The sequence below is a fragment of the Oryctolagus cuniculus genome, chromosome 11 (assembly GCF_051225735.1).
Source record: "Oryctolagus cuniculus isolate XC-2025 breed Fujian yellow rabbit chromosome 11, ASM5122573v1, whole genome shotgun sequence".
In the NCBI taxonomy this organism is placed as follows: domain Eukaryota; kingdom Metazoa; phylum Chordata; class Mammalia; order Lagomorpha; family Leporidae; genus Oryctolagus; species Oryctolagus cuniculus.
The window spans coordinates 28,638,526-28,657,232 of record NC_142877.1 but is presented as its reverse complement, the minus strand read 5'-3'; the positions used below and the strand labels follow the sequence as shown (position 1 = coordinate 28,657,232).

Here is an 18,707-nt window from a genome sequence, read left to right as displayed (position 1 = left end):
CAGAGGAGGAGGCTGAGGATTGGAAGTTGAACAGTTTGTCCAGGGTCACACAGACAGTGAGAGGTGGAGCCTGTGGTCAGAATGGTTGCTGCTGAATTTTTATATCTGTCTACACATGGAAAAGTTCCATCTTCCTCCGTGGGACTTGGTCAAGGGCTGGTGCCTGGAGATGTAGAAGCAGTGAACCCAGCAATCGTTCGTGTTCCTGTTTTAGAACCTGTTCATGTTCTGAATCTGTAGTTCTGACATGGATAGGGAAGAAGACCAAGAGTCACTCTCTAACATGAACATACTTAAGAACGAACTCCAAAAACATTTTAGAATGTTCTCATTCCTGCATCCCTAAAAATAGTTGTTTTTTTCTTGAAGTGAAATGTGGGTGGAGACAACACATGCTCCCCACGTCACAGGCTTGTTTGCTGAGTGTCAGGTCCCAGTGAGAGAGCCCACCAATGCCTTGATGACCAGCGGCCAATTCTGCCAACTATGTCAGGGCCCAAGAGCACTGGATGTGGTAGAGGAGCTGCCAATTACTGTCCTGGAAATATTTGAACACAATGCGGAGACCTTGCAGGATTTTGCCTTTGAAGTAATAAACTGAAAATCTGTATTTCTTTTGCACACAGGTAGAAGATAAGGAAGTGAAATTGTCTGAGAAAACTCAGCAAGCAGTGAGAGTAAGCACATTCTTATTTTCAGTGTACATTATATCAAAAGTAAAATGTAAACAACCTACAAAGATAATTTAAAATATTTCATTGTACTGCTAACCTGAAGGTCCTAGGTGTCTCTGTCTTCCTGTCAGCAGAGCTCTGAAAAGAAGCCATTTGTGAGGACAGAATTCGAGAGATTCTTTCTGCCATTTAGACCTTTGAGTGTTTTGTTTGTTTTAAGATTTATTTATTTATTTGAAAGGCAGAGTTAGAGAGAGGCAGTGGCTGAGACAGAGAGAGTTGTTTTCCATCCTCTGGTTCACTCATCAAATGGCCACAACAGGCAGAGCTGCGCCAATCCGAAGCCTGGTGTTTCTTCTGGGTCTCCTGTGCTGGTGCAGGGGCCTAAGGACTTGGGCCATCTCGCACTCTTTTCCCAGCTCAAAGAAGAGAGCTGGCTTGGAAGTGGAATAGCTGGGACTCAAACTGGCGCTCATGTATGGGGTGCCAGCACTGCAGGTGGCAGCTTTGCCCACTAAGCCACAGTGCTGGCCCCCCAATTTGGTGTTGTGGTGAGGTGAGTTAAGCTGCTGCTTGCAGGAGCTGTTGTGGTGTAGTAGGTTAAGCCTCCACCTGCAAAACTGACATCTTGTATGGGCACTGGTTCAAGACCTGGCTGTTCCACTTCCAATCCAGCTCTCTGCTAATACACCTGGGAAAGCAGCAGAAGTTGGCCCAAGTGCTTGGGCCTCTACACCCATGTGGGAGACCTGGAAGAAGCTCCGAGCTCCTGGCTTCTGCCTAGCACAGCCCTGGCCATGGTAGCCGTTTGGGGAGTGAACCAGCAGATGGAAGATCTCTGTCTCTCTCTGTCTCTGTCTAACTCTGCCTTTCAAATAAATAAAAAGTAAGCCTTGGGGGGGAACTGCTGCTTGCGATGCCTGCATCCATATAGGAATGCTGGTTCAAGTCCCAGTTGCTCTGCTTCAGATCCAGCTTCCTACTAGTGCAGGGAGGAAAGCAGCGGATGATGGCCAACTACTCGGGCCCTTGCCACCCACGTGGGAGACTGAGATGGTGTTCCTGGCTCCTGGCTTCAGCCTGGCCCAGCTCTTGCTATTGCAGCCATTGGGAAGTGAACCAGTAGACACAAGATCTCTACTTTTCACTGTCACCGTGTCTTGACTTCAAATAAAAAATCAATCTTTAAAAAAAAAAGAAAAAAAAAATCTCACAGTGCTATTGAAAGCTATTGAAATCCCAGATTGGTCTAGGTGTGTGGAAATGAGAGATCAAAGCTCTAGGCCGAGGAGAAGCTGCCTGATTTCACAGAAGAAATGAATGCACTGGCATGTGAACAAGCACATGGGCTCTGGTACCTGGACTCAGAGAAGACCTTTGCATTCCCTGTCCCAGCATAAATCAGGGGCGCCAGAAACTCACAAAGAACTGGGCAACAACAGAGGCCATGGAGTGCGTTGGGCATATCTGAGTTTGACTCAACTTCATAGACAGATAAAATTGAGCAGGACTTTTGATTCTCGGGTATTTATGCTATAAATCACGTGCTTTTTCGGTTTCTTTTTTGTTCTTTTTGAAGGAGGATGAGTTTTTCCTGGGCAGTTTTCTAACAGGAGGAGAAGGAGCATATCTCCATTCTAGCAATCTACAGTTCTGGCCTGAGGAGGGTAAGCAGCTATGACTTTCCTGTTCTTGGCTGTGTCTGGATTCTTCATCTGTGGATTGTCAGCATGGGTGTTGTGATTAATAATACATCTGATATTTGAAAAGACTGGCTGGTGAACAAGTGTTTGCCTACAGATTTTTCTCCTTTGATCCACCCACTCTGCAGATGAGAAATTTGTGCTGGTTTTACAAGCAGAGGGCTGGTCCCAGAATTGCACCTGCTTCTCTTGTTGCCACGTGAAGTTTGCTCTCAGAATGGGCTAAAGCAGCATTTCCAGATAGAGAATTTGTGGACCTAAACAAAACCTGGGTTAGTTTTCTAATGCTGCATGACAAATTACCACAGATTTAGTAGCAAGTTATCCATTGTTGGTCTGCCCGTCCTTCTGCTTGTTAGCTGTGGACCCTGTTTTGCTGTTGTGTGTATGTACCATCACTCCTCCCAGGGGTTTCATTCCATTATGGCAATGGTTCAAAGCCCTAAATCTCGTGAGTTCAGATATTCCAGATCTTACCCTCTAATAATTAAATCTCACGTGGATGAGGCTCAGGAGTGTAATCTGTCAAGTACATCTCCCGAACAGTTATTTTATTTATTTATTTGAAAGGTGGAGTTACAGAGGCAGAGGCAGAGAGAAAGAGGTCTTCCATCCACTGGTTCACTCCCCAAATGGCCTCAATGGCTGGAGCTGGGCTTATCCAAAGCCAGGAGCTTCTTCTGGGTCTCCCACACAATTGCAGGTGCCCAAGGACTTGGGCCATCTTCTTCTGCTGCTTTCCCAGGCCATAGCAGAAAGCTGGATTGGAAATGGAGCAGCCGGGACTTGAACCGGCACCCATATGGGAGGCCAGTGCTGCATGCGGCGGCCCCGAACAGTTCTTGTTAATGGCTGTGGACCAGCTATTAAATAGAACTAAAGAGACAAATTGTCTGCCCTTAGGCCTCTCAACATTCAAAGTGGGACTGGCATATACATTTCATATGCCATGTTTTTATATACATGTCAAAAAAAAAAAAAAGGAAAATGAAAATAGAAGGTAAAAGGGAGTCGCTAGCCTAGGGCAGCTTTGAAATCCATCTGGACAAACTCCAGTTCCTTGCTTAGATTAAGGCCTGGGAATTATCTCCTGTGATTCTCCGCTCTGCCCTCTGAGCTCCTGGTTCTAGCCTCTAAATCACTTTGCTTTTTCATGAAAGGCCATTGATTCTTGATTAAGTTTCAGGGCCTGAAACATTCTCTGCAGGTATGTTCTGCTCTGCCCCCTTTGCTCTTGGTCCCACCCTCTGAGCTCCTGGCTTCCTTCTGGGCTTCTGCCTCTCCTCTGATTGCCTTCCTTTTCAGTGGAAGGTAGCACCCTGTTGTATCTGAGTAGTTTTGTTAGCTGATTCTTGCCAGTGGAATTTTGGGGATCCAACAGTCTCATTTTGTATACTCTCTGTCCCTTTCAGTCCAAGCTGGCTGTGTTTCTGCTGATACAAAATTCACAGGAAGCTTGGTCTTGCAGACTTCACAGGGATTCACACCGTGTTCCTTTTCGGCTTCCTCAAAATAACATTTTCTTCTGAGTCCTATTCTTTCCCTGTTGAATATAGCCTTTTTTTGTGGAGGAAGAGTTCTGCCTTACTTCACAAATTCCTCAACTTCTACTAAGCAAATCCCCTTTGTGGATGATTTGTTCTTCCTGTTGAAAATATTCTATCCAGTGGCAAATTCCTCTCCCTGTTCTCAGATCACTGGTTCAGCTTCTCCTCCTCCATTCATACAAAAGACAAAGCGCAGGGATTTCTGGGTTTCTTGTTACCATGCCTGAGCTACCTGACCAGGTTCTGGTACGGCCTTGGAAGTTAGGAATCTTTGCTGAAGGCGTGGTTGTATGACCATGCTGCCAGCTCTGGGCCAAGATTGCATCGTGTTTTGAAAGCAGTTGTAGGCACAACACAGAGATGATTGTGCTCTGTCATTCCTGAGCCAGTTATAATATTTAGCCAAGGATATTTGCCAAAATTAATTTGCACCTTTGTAGCAAAGAACTTTGTTATTTTTTTTAAGATGTATTTTTATTTATTTGAAAGGCAGAGGCAGAGAGAGAGAGAGAGATCTTCAATCTGCTGGTTCACTCCCCAGATGGTCTTGATGGTCAGAGTTTGGTCAGGGTTGAGCCAGGGTAAAGTCAGGAGCCAGGAACTTCGTCTGGGTCTCCCACATGGATGGCAGGAACCAAGCATTCCAATATGGGATCTGGCAGTGACTTAACTCACTGCACCACAATGCTGGCCCATGCAGGGACTCTCTTAAAGGAAAATAATACCAAATGATTAAGGCTGTCGGGATTGGCATTGTGGCATAGTGAATAAAGCTGCTGCCTGTGACACCAGCATCCAATATGGACTCTGGTTTGAGTCCCAGCTGCTCCACTTCCTATGCATATCCCTGCTATTGCACCTGGGAAAGCAGCAGAGGATGCCCCAAGTGAGTGCTTGGGCCCTGTACCCACGTGGAAGACCTGGAAGAAGCTCCTGGGTCCTGGCTTTGGACTGGCTGAGTCCTGGTCATTGCAGCTGTTTGGGGAGTGAACCAGTAGATGGAAGATCTCTCTCTCTCTCTCTCCCTTCTCTTTCTCTGTAACTCTGCCTTTCAAATAAATAAAAACTTTAAATGAAAAGTTGACTGGGGCACTCCTCAAGGCCTGGGAAAGAGATTGGACAGGTGAGGGAACCTGAAGATCCAGTGCCTGTTAGTGTCTTGGTAAGTCTGCAGTTTATCTGTTCCCATCCCCAGAGCAGGGATGGAGAACCTTCTATCTGCAAAGGGCCATTTAGATATTTAGAACATCATTCGTGGCCATATAAAATTATCAAATTAAAAATTAGCCTGCTGGGGCCGGTGCTGTGGCACAGCGCCTTAATGCCCTGGCCTGCAATGCTGGCATTCCATATGGGCGCCAGTCTAGTCCCAGCTGCTCCCCTTCCGATCTAGCTCTCTGCCTTCTGATCACTTTTTTTTTTATATAAAGATTTTATTTATTTATTTACAAGATAAGAGTTACGGAGAGAAAGGTCTTCCATCACATGGTTCACTCCCCAAGTGGCCTTAATGTCCAGAGCAGTGCCAATCCAAAGCCAGGAGCCAGGAGCTTCTTCCAGGTCTCCCACACAGGTACAGGGGCCTAAGGACTTGAGCTGTCCTCTACTGCTTTCCCAGGCCTTCAGCAGGGAGCTGGATTAGAAAGAGCAGCCACCAGTACTAGAACAGGCACTTATGTGGGATGCCGGTGCCACAGGCAGAGGCTTAGCCTACTACGCCACAGCACCAGCTTTGTATTTTTTTCTTAGACATATTTTTCATCTCCAGAGGTTTGATTTGGATCTTTTTTGTGTCTTTCATGTGTCAAATTAATATGGTTTGATCTTTCTATTAGCTTCTTGAACATATGGGATGCATGTGTTTTTTTTTTTTTTTTTTTTTTTTTTAGACTTATTTATTTGAAAGGCAGAGAGAGGGAGAGACAGACAGAAAGATCTTCCATCCACTGGTTCACTCCCCTGATGGCCACGATGGCCAGAAATAGACCAGGCCAAAGTCTGGAGCCAGAAGCTTCATTCAGGTCTTCCACGTGGGTAGCAGGGGCCCAAGGACTTGAGCCATCTTTCGCTTCTTTTCCCAGGCCATCAGTAGGGAACTGGGTTGAAAGTGGGGCAGCCAGGATACAGACCAGCACCCATATGGGGTGGGATACTGGCATCACAGGCAGCAGCTTTACCCACTAATCCACAACACTGGCCCCTACAGTAACTTTCAATATCTTTCTCTTGTAATCCTGTCGTCGTCTGTTTTTTTTTTTTTTTTTTTTTACAGGCAGAGTGGACAGAGAGAGAGAGAGAAAGGTCTTCCTTTGCTGTTGGTTCACCCTCCAATGGCCGCCGCGGGCAGTGCGCTGCGGCCGGTGCACGTATGGCAGGAGCCAGGTACTTATCCTGGTCTCCCATGGGGTGCAGGGCCCAAGCACTTGGGCCATCCTCCACTGCACTCCCTGGCCACAGCAGAGAGCTGGCCTGGAAGAGGGGCAACCAAGACAGAATCCGGCGCCCCAACCAGGACTAGAACCCGGTGTGCCGGCGCTGCAAGGCGGAGGATTAGCCTAGTGAGCCGCAGCGCTGGCCTTTTTTTTTTTTTTTTTTTTTTTTACTTGTCGTCTGTCTTTTAACTTCATTTAGCAGGAGCAGAGTAGCGTTGAATTTAGAGCTAGTGTTGTCTCTGTACTAAGACAGAATCCTGAGTCCTCTATTCAGTGTCTCTGTGAAGTTTGAGATTTTTCTTAGTGTGGCTGGTGGGAGTGGGCAGAATCTCCAGGGTGAGTTGTGTACTGACAGTCATTGTTTTACATACGAATATCCAGTTTTTGCAGCACCAGTTGTTGAAAAGACTTTCCTTTCTTCTTTGAATTGTCTTTGTACTGTTGTTGAAAATCAATAGGCCATGTGTATATGTGTTCTACTGTTTCCTATAGGCCTCAGGGAATGGTTGGCACTCAGGGAGCTCCTTCATTCTCTCTGTGATTAACAAATTCCAGAGTGTTTTGTTTTTTTAAGGTTTAGTTATTTGGGGGCCAGTGCCGTGGCTCAGCGAGTTAAAGCCCCGGCTGCAGTGCCGGCATCATGTATGGGCACCAGTTTGAGTTGAGCTGTTCCACTTCTAATCCAACTCCCTGCTAATGTGCCTGGGAAGGCAGCAAAGGATGGCCCAGGTCCTTTTGCCCCTGCACCCATGTAGGAGACCCAGGGGAAGTTCCTGGCTCCTGGCTTCAGATTGGCTCAGCTCTGGACATTATGGCCATTTGGGGAGTGAACCAGTAGATGGGAAACCTCTCTCTGTCTTTCTATCTCTACTTCTCTCTGTAACTCTTTCAAATAAAATAAATTTAGTTATTTGAAAGGCAGAGCAAGAGAGACAGTGAGAGAGAGATCTTCCATCTGCTAGTTCACTCCCGAAAAGACTGCAATAGCCAGGGCTGGGCTAGGCCAAAACCAGGAGCCAAGAACTCCATCTGGATCTCCCACATCGATATTAGGGGCCCAAGTACTGGGGCCGTCATTCTCTGCCTTCCCAGGTGCATTAGCAGGGAGCTGGGTCAGAAGCTTGGAGTGGCCAGGACTCAAAACAGCACACCGATAAGGGATGCCAGTGTCACAGATGGTGGCTTAACACACTATGCCACAATGCCAGCTCCTCAAGAGTGCTTTTTACATTAGGCAAAGATTGTTCAGCAACAAGGCGCAAGGGTGCTTGTCCCATTTACACATAAGACAGTGGACATAAGCTGAAACTCTAGTGACCAAGCTCACCCTCCCTTCATGTCATCCACTGTCTGCTGCCTTCGTTCTGTACCCTCTGCTATAGCCACATGAATCTGTTGAGGGATACTTTAAACAACAAAGTCCTCTCCAATGTTGAGTATGAATGAATGGTGCAGCTACATATTCCTACAACAACACGGATGCCTCTCCTGAACAGAGTGAGGAAGGAAGGAAGCTCATCACAGAACACATGATTAGGATTCCATTTCTATCAAAGGAAAGCAAAGAAGACCGTTATATGGCTTATTGATGCATCGAAGTGTGGCAAACCGTATAGAATTAAGGATGTCAGTTCACCAGGGGCAGAAGGGAAGGGCTGCCACTGAGGAAGCACATCCAGGGCCCGCAAGCTCACTAATAATGTGTGATTTCTTAGAGTAGCATTTATTTGTTTGAAAGTCAAGTAAAAAAAAAATTAAAAAAAAAAAAGTCAAGTTACACAGAGAGAAGGAGAGGTAGAGAGAGAGAGGTCTTCCATCCACTGGCTCACGCCTCCAGTTGGCCACAACGGCCAGAGCTGCACGAATCTGAAGCCAGGAGCCAAGAGCTTCTTCTGGGTCTCCCATGTGGGTGCAGGGGCCCAAGCACTTGGTCATCCTCTACTGCTTTCCCAGGCCATAGCAGAGAGCTGGATCGGAAGTGGGGCAGCCGGGACTTGAACCGGCACCCATTTGGGATGTTGGCACTACATGCGGCGGTTTTTCCCACTATGCCACAGCCCCCCAGCCCCCAGGGCTTTGTTACTTTCAGTCACTTGTGAACATTTCATACGCTCTCAAGATCGCAGCGAAAATCATCTCACTATCGTATCATAACATTTCCCCAGCAGTGATAAATGTTCCGTCTTCACATAGGCTGGACTGCTGGAACATTTTTATTTGTATATCTGGTTTTCTGGAGAATGAAAAGTCAAATTCCTCTTTAACACTTGATGTCTTATTTTACCATGATGGCTCCTTCCTGTCTTGTTGGACTTGGGTGACACACAGGTCAACCAGAGAGAGCCGTGCTGCATTCCCCACTGTTTTTTGGACAGTAATGGGAAACTCCCCCGTACTCTGTTTTCAGACTCAGAGAGTGGAAAAGGAAGGGTAGAGTTCATCCACTAAGGACCCCAAGGATGAGACAGGGAGTCAGGGTGATGTCCTCAGGAGTTGCTGTCCTAGCCCTGGGCCATGTCCCTTCAGACCGCAGACGATCCCTGAAGTATCATTGCTTCTGTGGATTAGGATCTCAGGGAGTCACAACATTTATCATGGGTGTGCTCTGAGAACAGTGACAGAGTTACTGCTCCCAGAGCCAGGCTGACAGTAGCTGTCCTCATAGGACAGTACTAAAATCAGTTCCTGTTTACTGAGGCCCTGCCCTGGGCCTTGCCCTCAACTGAGTGCTTCTCCAGCTCTGTCTGGTGAACTACTCTCTTCTTCTTTCCCGAGTTCAGAGGGAGACACAGTGCTAGAGATGGCCTCCCTCATCCACCTCTTCCATATCACCATGAGGAGATGGAATGCGTCCACTTCTCCTATCTGCTCTTCTGTCCAGGAGGCCCTTGAGTGACACTAGACTTATTTCTGAGCCACTCCACCTCAGAGGTGCACAGCTCAGGGGGCCTGGGTCATGGAAGGGTGCAGATACTGAACAATAAATATCGGGGAGCAGTGTCTGCCTGCTGACACTTGCAGGGCCCTCTTTTCTCAGGAAACAGTAGTTACGGTCATCTTGTGTCAGAAGTTGATGAGTTGATGAGGTTGTGGTTTTAAGAGTGTTGAGGTCCCTAATGAGTTCTGAGGGGGTTGGTGGTATGAGGTGAGACATAGCAGTAGGAGGGTCACTGGGCAGTGCAGTGGGGTACTGGGAGTGAGAGAGCTAAAAGGATGGGATGCTGGAATCACAGAGTAAATTCTGGTGCTAGAAGTTTTATTTATTTATTTATTTATGTGGCAGGTAGAGTTACAGAGAGAGAGACAGAGAGAAAGGTCTTCCTTCCGTGGGTTCACCCCCAAATGGCCACTACGGCCAGTGCTGTGCCAATCCGAAGCCAGGAGCCAGGTGCTTTCTCCTGGTCTCCCATGCGGGTGCAGGGCCCAAGCACATGAGCCATCCTCCACTGCCCTCCCGGGCCACAGCAGAGAGCTGGACTGGAAGAGGAGCGACCGGGACTAGAACCCGGTGCCCATATGGGATGCTGGCACTGCAGGTGGAAGATTAACCAAGTGAACCATGGCACCGGGCCCGAGGTTTTATTTTTTTTAAAAGGTTTATTTTATTTATTTGAAAGAGTTACAGAGAGAGGTAGAGACAGAGAGAGAGGTCTTCCATCTGCTGGTTCACTCCCCAGATGGCCACAATGGTTGGAGCTGCGCCAGTCCGAAGCCAGGAGCTTTTTCTGGGTCTCCCATGCGGGTACAGGGGCCCAAGGACTTGGACCATCTTCTACTGCTTTCCCAGGCCATAGCAGAGAGCTGGATTGGAAGAGGAGCAACTAGGACTAGAACCGGCGCCCATATGGGATGCTGGCACTTCAGGTCAGGGCTTTAACACGCTGCACCACAGTGCTGGCTCCGGTGCTGAAGGTTTTAGAAGGTGAAGAATCCCAGGGGTAACTTCATTGAGGAGGAGTGAGGCCAGAATGTGGCCTGGGCGATTCTTTCTGGGCACCAGGACCCTTGGGCTCACTTCACCAGTCCTTCTGCTGAGACCCTAGTGCTCCTCTGGCCCTCAGTGAAGGATGTTATATCTTTAGGACTGAGCCAGCTCCTGCGAAAGCAGGAGAACCAAGAGTCTATAAACTAACTGGAGCAAACACACCGATGTCTTTTTTAGCATGTTTCCCTGGTACACAGTGGCAAGAGAATGTGAATTTTGCCTTTCTCTGTTGGCTAATAATTTTGTCTGCTGCGTCTGATACCTCACTTCTCACAAAGGCCCTGAGAGGTCTCTTTGGCTTCCCTGCAGCACAGAACTCAACATACAAATTCTGTGATGGAGGTGCTGTTGGTACAGGTCTCTTGTGGCCCTTCCTGTGTGCCTGCCCTGCACCTCTGACCAGCTCTCTTTTCCTTCCAGGGAAAGTGCATTTCTTCACTGGTGGCCTTCTGTTTTCTCATCGTCATCATGGAAATATCATCATCTCCAAGGATCATATGAATTCCATTTCCTTCTATGATGGGGTAGGTGTTTGACCAGCCCATGGTTTCGATGGTCAGAAAGGTACTGTCCGTTGTGAGGGGAAAGCCAATAACGCCTCATCTCCCCTCCTGCATGGAGTGGGATGTCAGGAACCAGCACGGCCACTGGGATGGCAGGCTGGAGGGTCAGTGACAGGCCCAGGCACTTGGAGAGCTCTTGCAAGCCTCCTCCACCTCACTGCTCTTTTACGGGCTGTGTGTCAGAAGGGCCAACAGCTTTCCATGTCCAATTCAGTCTTCCTGAAGAAGACCAGAAAGAAGGCTGAAGAAAGCCTCCAGTGGCACCTCATAAATGGCCTCCAGCCCAGGGACACTGAAGTTCACCCATTTGAAAACTGGAAGAAGCTGCATGCTGTGGCATGGACAAGGCTCCACTTGCCCCTCATCATGGGCCAAAGAGGGAGAGTAACTTCCCCTGAGAGCTTTGCCCTCCTTCCCTCTTGCACTCTGACTTAGCGTCAGCACTATGAAAGTTCTAGCCCCCCGGAAGCATTCTTTGTGTTCACCAGTCTATACCAGTGCTTCTCCTTAGAGGGGAAAGACTACCTGTGAGTTTCCCCCAGCCTGTTCCACTGGCCAGGGAACAGCCTCTCGGGTGACACTTGGCCTCTCCACTTGGCCTGGTCAAAGGCTCGAAGCCAGACTCTGGGAGCCAAGAGAGACTGGATGAGGGGGGTTGGTCAGATAGCTCAGCATATGAATTCTCTGAGCAAATCTCTTCCACATGGAGCGTGCTGCCTTAAAGACTGCAGAACTGCAGGCAGACCTACCCGGCAGCTTTAGTGTTAGGTTAGTCTTCAGCATGCTGGATGATCAGTTAGCCAATCTGAGGGATAAATTGATTCTTACCCCCTACCGAAAATCAAAATAAATTTCTGATAGATTAAAACTAAATGTTTTCAAATTTCCACAAGTAGAATGAATAATATAAAAATGAATATTGGGGTGGACATTTGGCGCAGCAGTTCTGATGCCGCTTGGGATGCCTGCATCCCATATCTGAGTACCTGGGTTCGAGTCCTGGCTCTGCTTCCAATTCCAGCTTCCTGCTAATGCATATCCTGGGAGGTGCAGGTGATTGCTTGAGTAGCTGGGTCCCTGCTACCCCCATAGGAGACCCAGATTTAAGTTCCTGGCTCCTGGCTTAGGCTTGGCCCAGCCCCAGCTATTGGAGCTATTTGGGGAGTGAATTAGTGGATGGAAGATCTCTTTATGTCTCTGTCTCTGCCTTTCTAATAAATAAATACTTTTAAAAATGAGTTTAAAAATGAAAAATGACTATTAATCCTTTAGGGGCAAGAGGAGTTTCTAAGCTTAGAAACAGTACTAGAAATTCTGTAAGTAAAAGTTTGTCAGATTTGACCACTTAATGATATGGGGTTTGGTTTTGTTTTTTTAAGATTTATTTATTTGAAAGGCAGAGTGATAGAGAAAGAGAGGGAGAGAGATCTTCCTTCTGCAGGTTCACTCCCCAAATGTGTAACAGCCAGGGCTGAGCCAGACTGGAGCCAGGAGCCAGGAGCTTCTTCCAGGTCTCACGAGGGTGGCAGGGGCCCAAGTACATGGGCCATCATTCACTGCCTTCCCAGGTATATTAACAGGCAACTGGATCAGAAGTGAAGGAGCTGGAACTCAAACCGGTGCTCTGATGTGGCATATGGGTGTCCCAAGCAGTGGCTTAACCTGTGCTGCAACACCCACCCTCACCTAATGATGATTCTTTATGTTTTTTGCTGATAATATATTTCAAATACAATTAATTATGTCTATTTAAAGCATGAACAGTTGTGTATATTCATGAAACTACTATCACAATCAAGATAGATGAGTTTCTTCACCCCAAAAACGTTCCTCATGCCCTGTTGCCCATCATCATTCTTCCCACTCATGGCTTCAGACCACCACTGACTAGCTTTTTGTCATTGTGGATCAGTTTGCCTTGTCTACAATGTTATATAATGAACATCTATATTTCCTACCCTTTGAGTCTGACATTTTCCACTCAGCATGATGACTTGTAGAACCAACTGCGTTACTGTGTAGCTCAATAGTTGGTTCCTTTTTATTGCTAAGTGTATTGCATTGTATGGATTTTAAAAAAAATATTTATTTGAAAGAGTTATACACACACAGATCTTCCATCTGCTGGTTCACTTTCCAAATGATAGCAACAGCCAGGGCTGGGCCACACTGAAGCTAGGAGCCTGGAAACCCATCTCCCACATGGTGACAGGAGTCCAAGGAGTTGGGCCATCTTCTGCTGCTTTCCCAGGTGCATTAGCAGGGAGCTGGATAGAAAGTGGAGCAGCTGATACTCGAACTGGCATCATATGGGATTCCGACATCGCAGGCAGTGGCTTAACCTGTTATGCCACAATTCCAGCCCCATATGGTTATTTCATGGAATTTATCAAACTACTTAGTATTGTATAACTCTAAAAACTGTTTCAAAAGTAAAAGGCAAGGGCAGGCATTAGGCCTAGCGGTTAGGATGCCCATGTCGCTTATCAGAATGCCTGGGTTTGATACCCGTCTCCAACTCCTAACTTCTAGCTTCCTGTTAACACAGACCCAGGGGAGCAATAGAATGGCTCAAATGATTGGGTAATGGACACCCAAGTGGGAAATCTGAATTGAGTTCCTAGTTTTGGTCATGGCCCAGCGTCAATGATTGTGGACATCTGGGGCGTGAACCCCTAGCTAAGAGATATTCTCATTCTCTCTCTCTCTCTCTCTCTCTCTCTCAACTCTGCCTTTCAAATAAATAAATCTTTAAAAAAGATGCCAGGGGCCAGCATTGTGGTGCCGTGGGTTGAGCCACCACCTGTGATGCTGGTATTCCATATAAGCACTGGTTTGAGTCCTGGCTGCTCCGTTTCTGATCCAGCTCTCTGCTAATGTGACTGGGAGAGCAGTAGAGGACTGCCCGCGTGCTTGGGTCCCTGCTAACCATGTGGGAGACCCAGATGGATTACCGGGCTCTTGGCTTCAACCTGGCCCAGCCCTGACTGTTGTGGCCATTTGAGGAGTGAACCAGCAGATGGAAGATATCTCTCTCTCTCTCTCTCTCTCTCTCTCTCTGTTTCTCTCTCTTTATATACCTCTGTGTTTCAAATAAATCTTTTTTCAAAGATTTTTTTTTTTAAAGATTTTATTTGAAAGAGTTACAGAGAGAGGTAGAGTCAGAGAGAGAGGTGTTCAATCTGCTGGTCCACTCCCCAGATGGCCCCAATGGCCGGAGCCACGCCGATCCAAAGCCAGGAGCCAGGAGCCTCTTCCGGGTCTCCCACACAGGTGCAGGGGCCCAAGGACTTGGGCCATCTTCCACTGCTTTCCCAGGCCATAGTAGAGAGCTGGATCGGAAGAGGAGCAGCCGGGACTAGAACCGGTGCCCACTTGGGATGCCAGCGCCTTAGGCCAGGGCTTTAACCCACTGTGCCACAGCACCGGCCCCTCAAATAAATCTTTTAAAAAGTAGTAAGATACTTAAAAATAAATGTAACCAAGAAGGTGAAAGATGTGTACACTGAAAACTATAAAACATTACTGAAAAAGTAGAGGCAACCTATATATAGAAAGACATTAATATTGATAGATCAAAAGAAATACTGCCCAAAAATTCTAAAGCAGTCTTTAGATTTCCCTGCAATTTATGTCAAAATCCCAATGGCTTTTTTTTTAAGATTTATTATATTTATTTGAAATACAGAGTTACAGAGAGAGGTAGAGACAGAGAAAGAGGTCTTCCATCCACTGGTTCACTCCCCGAGATGGCTGCAATGGTCGGAGCTGTGCCGATCCGAAGCCAGGAGCCAGGAGCTTCCTCTGGGTCTCCCATGTGGGTGCAGGGGCCCGAGGACTTGGACCATCTTCTATTGTTTTCCCAGGCCATAGCAGAGAGCTGGATCAGGAGAGGAGCAGCCAGGACTAGAACCGGCGCCCATATGGGATACCGGCACTTCAGGCCAGGGCTTTAACACAGTGCCAGTACCCCCAGTGGCATTTTTTGCAGAAGAAGGAAAACCAATCCTAAAATTCATGTGGAATTTCAAGGAACTCCAGTCAGCCAAAACAGTTTTTAAAAAGGAAAATAAAGTTGGAGGATGCACACTTGCTGATTTCTAAACTTACTCCAAAGTTTCAGTGACCTAATAGTGTGGTACTGACATAAGGTCAGACATACAGATCACTGGACTAGAGTGGAGAGAGCAGAAATAAACCCTTGGATATGGGGCAGGCACTGTGACGTGGTAGGTTAAGCCTCCACATGCAGCACCAGCATCCCATATGGGCGCCAGTTTGTGTCTTGGATGCTCCTCTTCCAATTCAGCTCTCTGCTAGTGGCCTGGGAAAGCAGTGAAAGATGGCCCAAGTCCTTGGGCCCCTGTACCCACATGGGAGACCCAGAGGAAGCTTCTAGCTCCTGACTTCAGATCAGCCCAGCTGCAGCCGTTGCAGCCATTTTAGGAGTAAACCAGTGGGTGGAAGACCTCTCTCTGTCTTTCCCTTTCTCTGTCTGCTACTCTGCCTCTCAAATAAATAAATGTTAAACAAACAAACAAAAAAACCACCTTGCATATATGGTCAAATGATTTTCATCAAAGATGCCAAAACCTTATTCAGAGAGGAAAGGAGTCCTTTCAACAAGTGATTCTGGGAAAACTGGATACATACAAACCAAAAAAGAAAAAAAAATGATATTGGATGCTTACCTTATGCTGAATAGCTTACCTTATGCTGAATACAAAAATTCATTTAAAATGGGTCAGAAACCTAACTGTAAAAATAGACTCTAAGAAGAAAACTTAGAAGATGTTCATGACATTGGACTCAGCAATGATTTTTTCGATGTGACACCAGAAGCATAGACAGCAAAAGAAAAAATACATAAATTGGAAAGTTAAAAACTTTCAAGCATCAAAGGGCACTATAGAGTGTGGGAGAAGGGTCAGCATTGTGGGGTGGCAGCTAAGCCACTACCTACAATGGGGCGTGAACCCAGCATCCCATATGGACATTGGTTTGAGTCCTGGCTGCTCCGTTTCTGATCCAGCTCCCTGCTGGTGGCCTGCAAAAATCAGTGGGTGATGGCCCAACTTCTTGGGCCCCTGCCACCAATGTGGGAGACCTGGAAGAAGCTCCTGGCTCCTGGCCTCAGCCTGGCCCCAGCCTGGCCCAGCCCTGGTTGTTGTGGCCATCTGGAGAATGAACCAGTGGATGGAATATCTCTATATATAATTCTGACATTCAAATAAATTAATTAATTTTTTAAGGAGAGTGTGAGAAATAAACAGAGTGGAAGAAAATATTTGTAAAGCATATATCTGATAAGGGGTTAATACCCTAGAAGGAATTTTGGGATGAAGCTTTCCATTTAGGAAGAAAGTCCTTGTATTTCCCATATCTCTAGTAACGAGGTATGAGAAAGTGCATCTGTTACAGAAGCTGAGCAAACCACACGATGTGAAGTTAGCTGCACCGAAGTGGATCCTGTGTACTTGGGGAGGGTGCAAGCATGCAGATGGCTTTGCTGATGCTCCCTCTTTCTCTCCTCAGGATTCTACCAGTGTCGTTGCTGCCCTTCTCATAGACTTCAAAAGCTCACTGCTTCCTCATCTCCCAGTTTATTTTCATGGATCACACAATTTCCTGATGATTACCCTTTTCCCCAAATCAAAGATATACCAAGCATTTTACTCGGAGGTAATATCAATTATTACTCAGCAAAACAACTGCTTCCCCCCAGCAGTTTAGATGGTAAGGCAGTAATCAGGGCTGGCAGTGAGGGGAGCAGGGCTGCTGGTGGGAGTGACTACTTCTGATCTCTTTGGGTTTTAGAATGGTGCTCTTGCCAAAGAGAGGTGAGAGCCTAAAGAAACTCAGCAAAAGCCTAAAAAACCTGTAAGAAAAAGTCTCCTGTCCCCTTTAAATTAGATGTATTTCCATTGTAGCTCCTTTATTGAATTGTTGGGCTCTGTGTCCTGGATTAGAACTCTCTACTCCACCCCATGCTGTGCCTTGGTTCTCAGTCCTTGTCCCTGCAAATGTTCCCACCCAGTTAGCAGCACATTAAATTAGCTGCTCAACACAGCTTGCATGAGAGGGGGCTTACCAGGAAATTTATGACTCACTCCGAGAGGCCAAGCAGTAGCCGAGCCAAGCTGATGGCCAGCTTCATGACTGGTGGGCATTTGTGGAAGGGTAGGACTAGAGCAGCTTGTAAGGGGGCAGTGTCCCTTCCTTAGCACAGACTCGGAGCCCTGAGAAGTTGAGCTGACCTTGACTGCAGAGTGGCTTCCCAGCCCTTCCTGCTTCCTGTGCTTGTCCTTTGAATCTGGTAACCTCGAGACAGCCCCTTAGATTCTCTTCAGCCATCCCTCTGCCTTTGGGCAGGATTTGCTTGAAGCATTCCTGTCTGGCTGGCCTTGTGGCTAGAGAAGGGGTACATGTCCCTCTGCCAGAGCAGTGCTACCCAGCAGCGACACCATCCTCCACACTCCTGACCTCAGAAGGAGCAGAGTCTCTGGGGAGAGGAGCCCAGAGAGGCGTTCTGATTTTGGAAAATACAGAGCAAAATTGCTTCAGGCCTCCACTTTTGAAGCAGGCTTGTTTGCTACAGTGGTTTTTCTCTGCACGAATAGTCTAGATTTCCAACAGCCATCAAATCCCCATGTGGGTTCCATATCCTGTTGTTGAGTTTAAAGTGTTCTTTGCTCAAATTGTTTTGTTTAGGTCTTCTCCCCCTGGCAACAGCAGGATAACTCAGGGCTCTCTTTAAAAGTGATCCAGGAAGATGGATTATCTGTGGAACAAAAGAGAATGTAAGTGACTGCCTTGAGTGTGCTTGCTTCCCCCAGCTTTGTGGGTGTGCTCGCTGCAGGATGACTCGTGTTATGTAACACAGGGGTCTTGGCTTCTGAAAGAGCCAACACAGTCATTGCAGTGCTGCCAGCTTGCAGGTAGCTAGGGCCCTGGGGGGAAATAGAAGACGAGAGAGAAAAGCCTCCAGTACTCAGAAGCTCACAGGACTGTCAAGTGTTTTCAGGCCAGCTGTCCTGTTGGCATCATGCACTAATGCTGCATTTTGTTGTAAGTCAGTGAGATGCTTGTTTTGGAAGAGTACACTCTGTCACGAGACTCCAGCCTGGAAGCATCAGGACAAGCTGTGTAAGGTGTGCCTGCCTAGGCAGACAGAGTTCTAATCGGTGAGCCTTTGGTGTTCCAGACACTGCAGTGCACAGAAGCTCTTCGGTGTCCTGAGCCATCCTGCTGGGGAGAAGCGGAGTTCTCTAAAGCTACTCTCAGCCAAACTCCCAGAGCTGGACTGGTGAGCGTTGGTTGTCTGGTTTTAGATATTTAATGTTCTGGCTTTTGAAATGTCAGAAACCTCCATGTTGGTCTTTTCTGAGTTCCTTTTTCTTTGAGCTGCCTGGGGATTATTGTAAAAGATGGTAGTGACACACCATGCACATTGTTCTTCTCTAGGGAAGATCTCTCTAAAATTTATTTTTCAGCGGTAAAGAAGTTTTTTATGTGAATGGGACATTCAGGCAAGACTGGGGGTGATAACACAATAGCTTTGTCTTGGTTTTCTAGGTTTCTGCAGCATTTTGCGATCAGCAGCATTAGTCGGGAGCCCGTGATGCGGAGCCATCTTCCAGTCCTGCTGCAGAAAACTGAAGTCAGCCCTGCTCACAAAGCAGAGAGTGACAAGGTAGAGGAACCCATCAGATACACTGCCACTCATAGGAAGGAAATCCTGAGAGCCTGCCCTTGGATCTTTGTGTCAGCTAACACAAAGAGCTCGGGTGGAGTCTAGTCTAT

The 18,707-nt window shown here is 47.2% G+C and overlaps 1 protein-coding gene across 3 annotated transcripts in view; it reads left to right on the top strand.

Moving 5' to 3' along the window:
- Positions 1-18,707, top strand: part of DNAAF9 (dynein axonemal assembly factor 9) — a 126,406-nt gene that overhangs the window by 65,889 nt on the left and 41,810 nt on the right. For all 3 annotated transcript variants that reach the window (XR_016216653.1, XM_070052018.2, XM_089308180.1), the window contains exons 19-25: positions 627-677; positions 2,254-2,341; positions 10,762-10,865; positions 16,440-16,586; positions 17,616-17,704; positions 18,109-18,210; positions 18,480-18,597. Coding sequence is in view for 2 of the 3 variants with exons in the window: in XM_070052018.2 (XP_069908119.2) it covers positions 627-677; positions 2,254-2,341; positions 10,762-10,865; positions 16,440-16,586; positions 17,616-17,704; positions 18,109-18,210; positions 18,480-18,597 (699 nt within the window). In the remaining variant the exon portion in view is untranslated. The remainder of the gene's footprint in view (positions 1-626; positions 678-2,253; positions 2,342-10,761; positions 10,866-16,439; positions 16,587-17,615; positions 17,705-18,108; positions 18,211-18,479; positions 18,598-18,707) is intronic.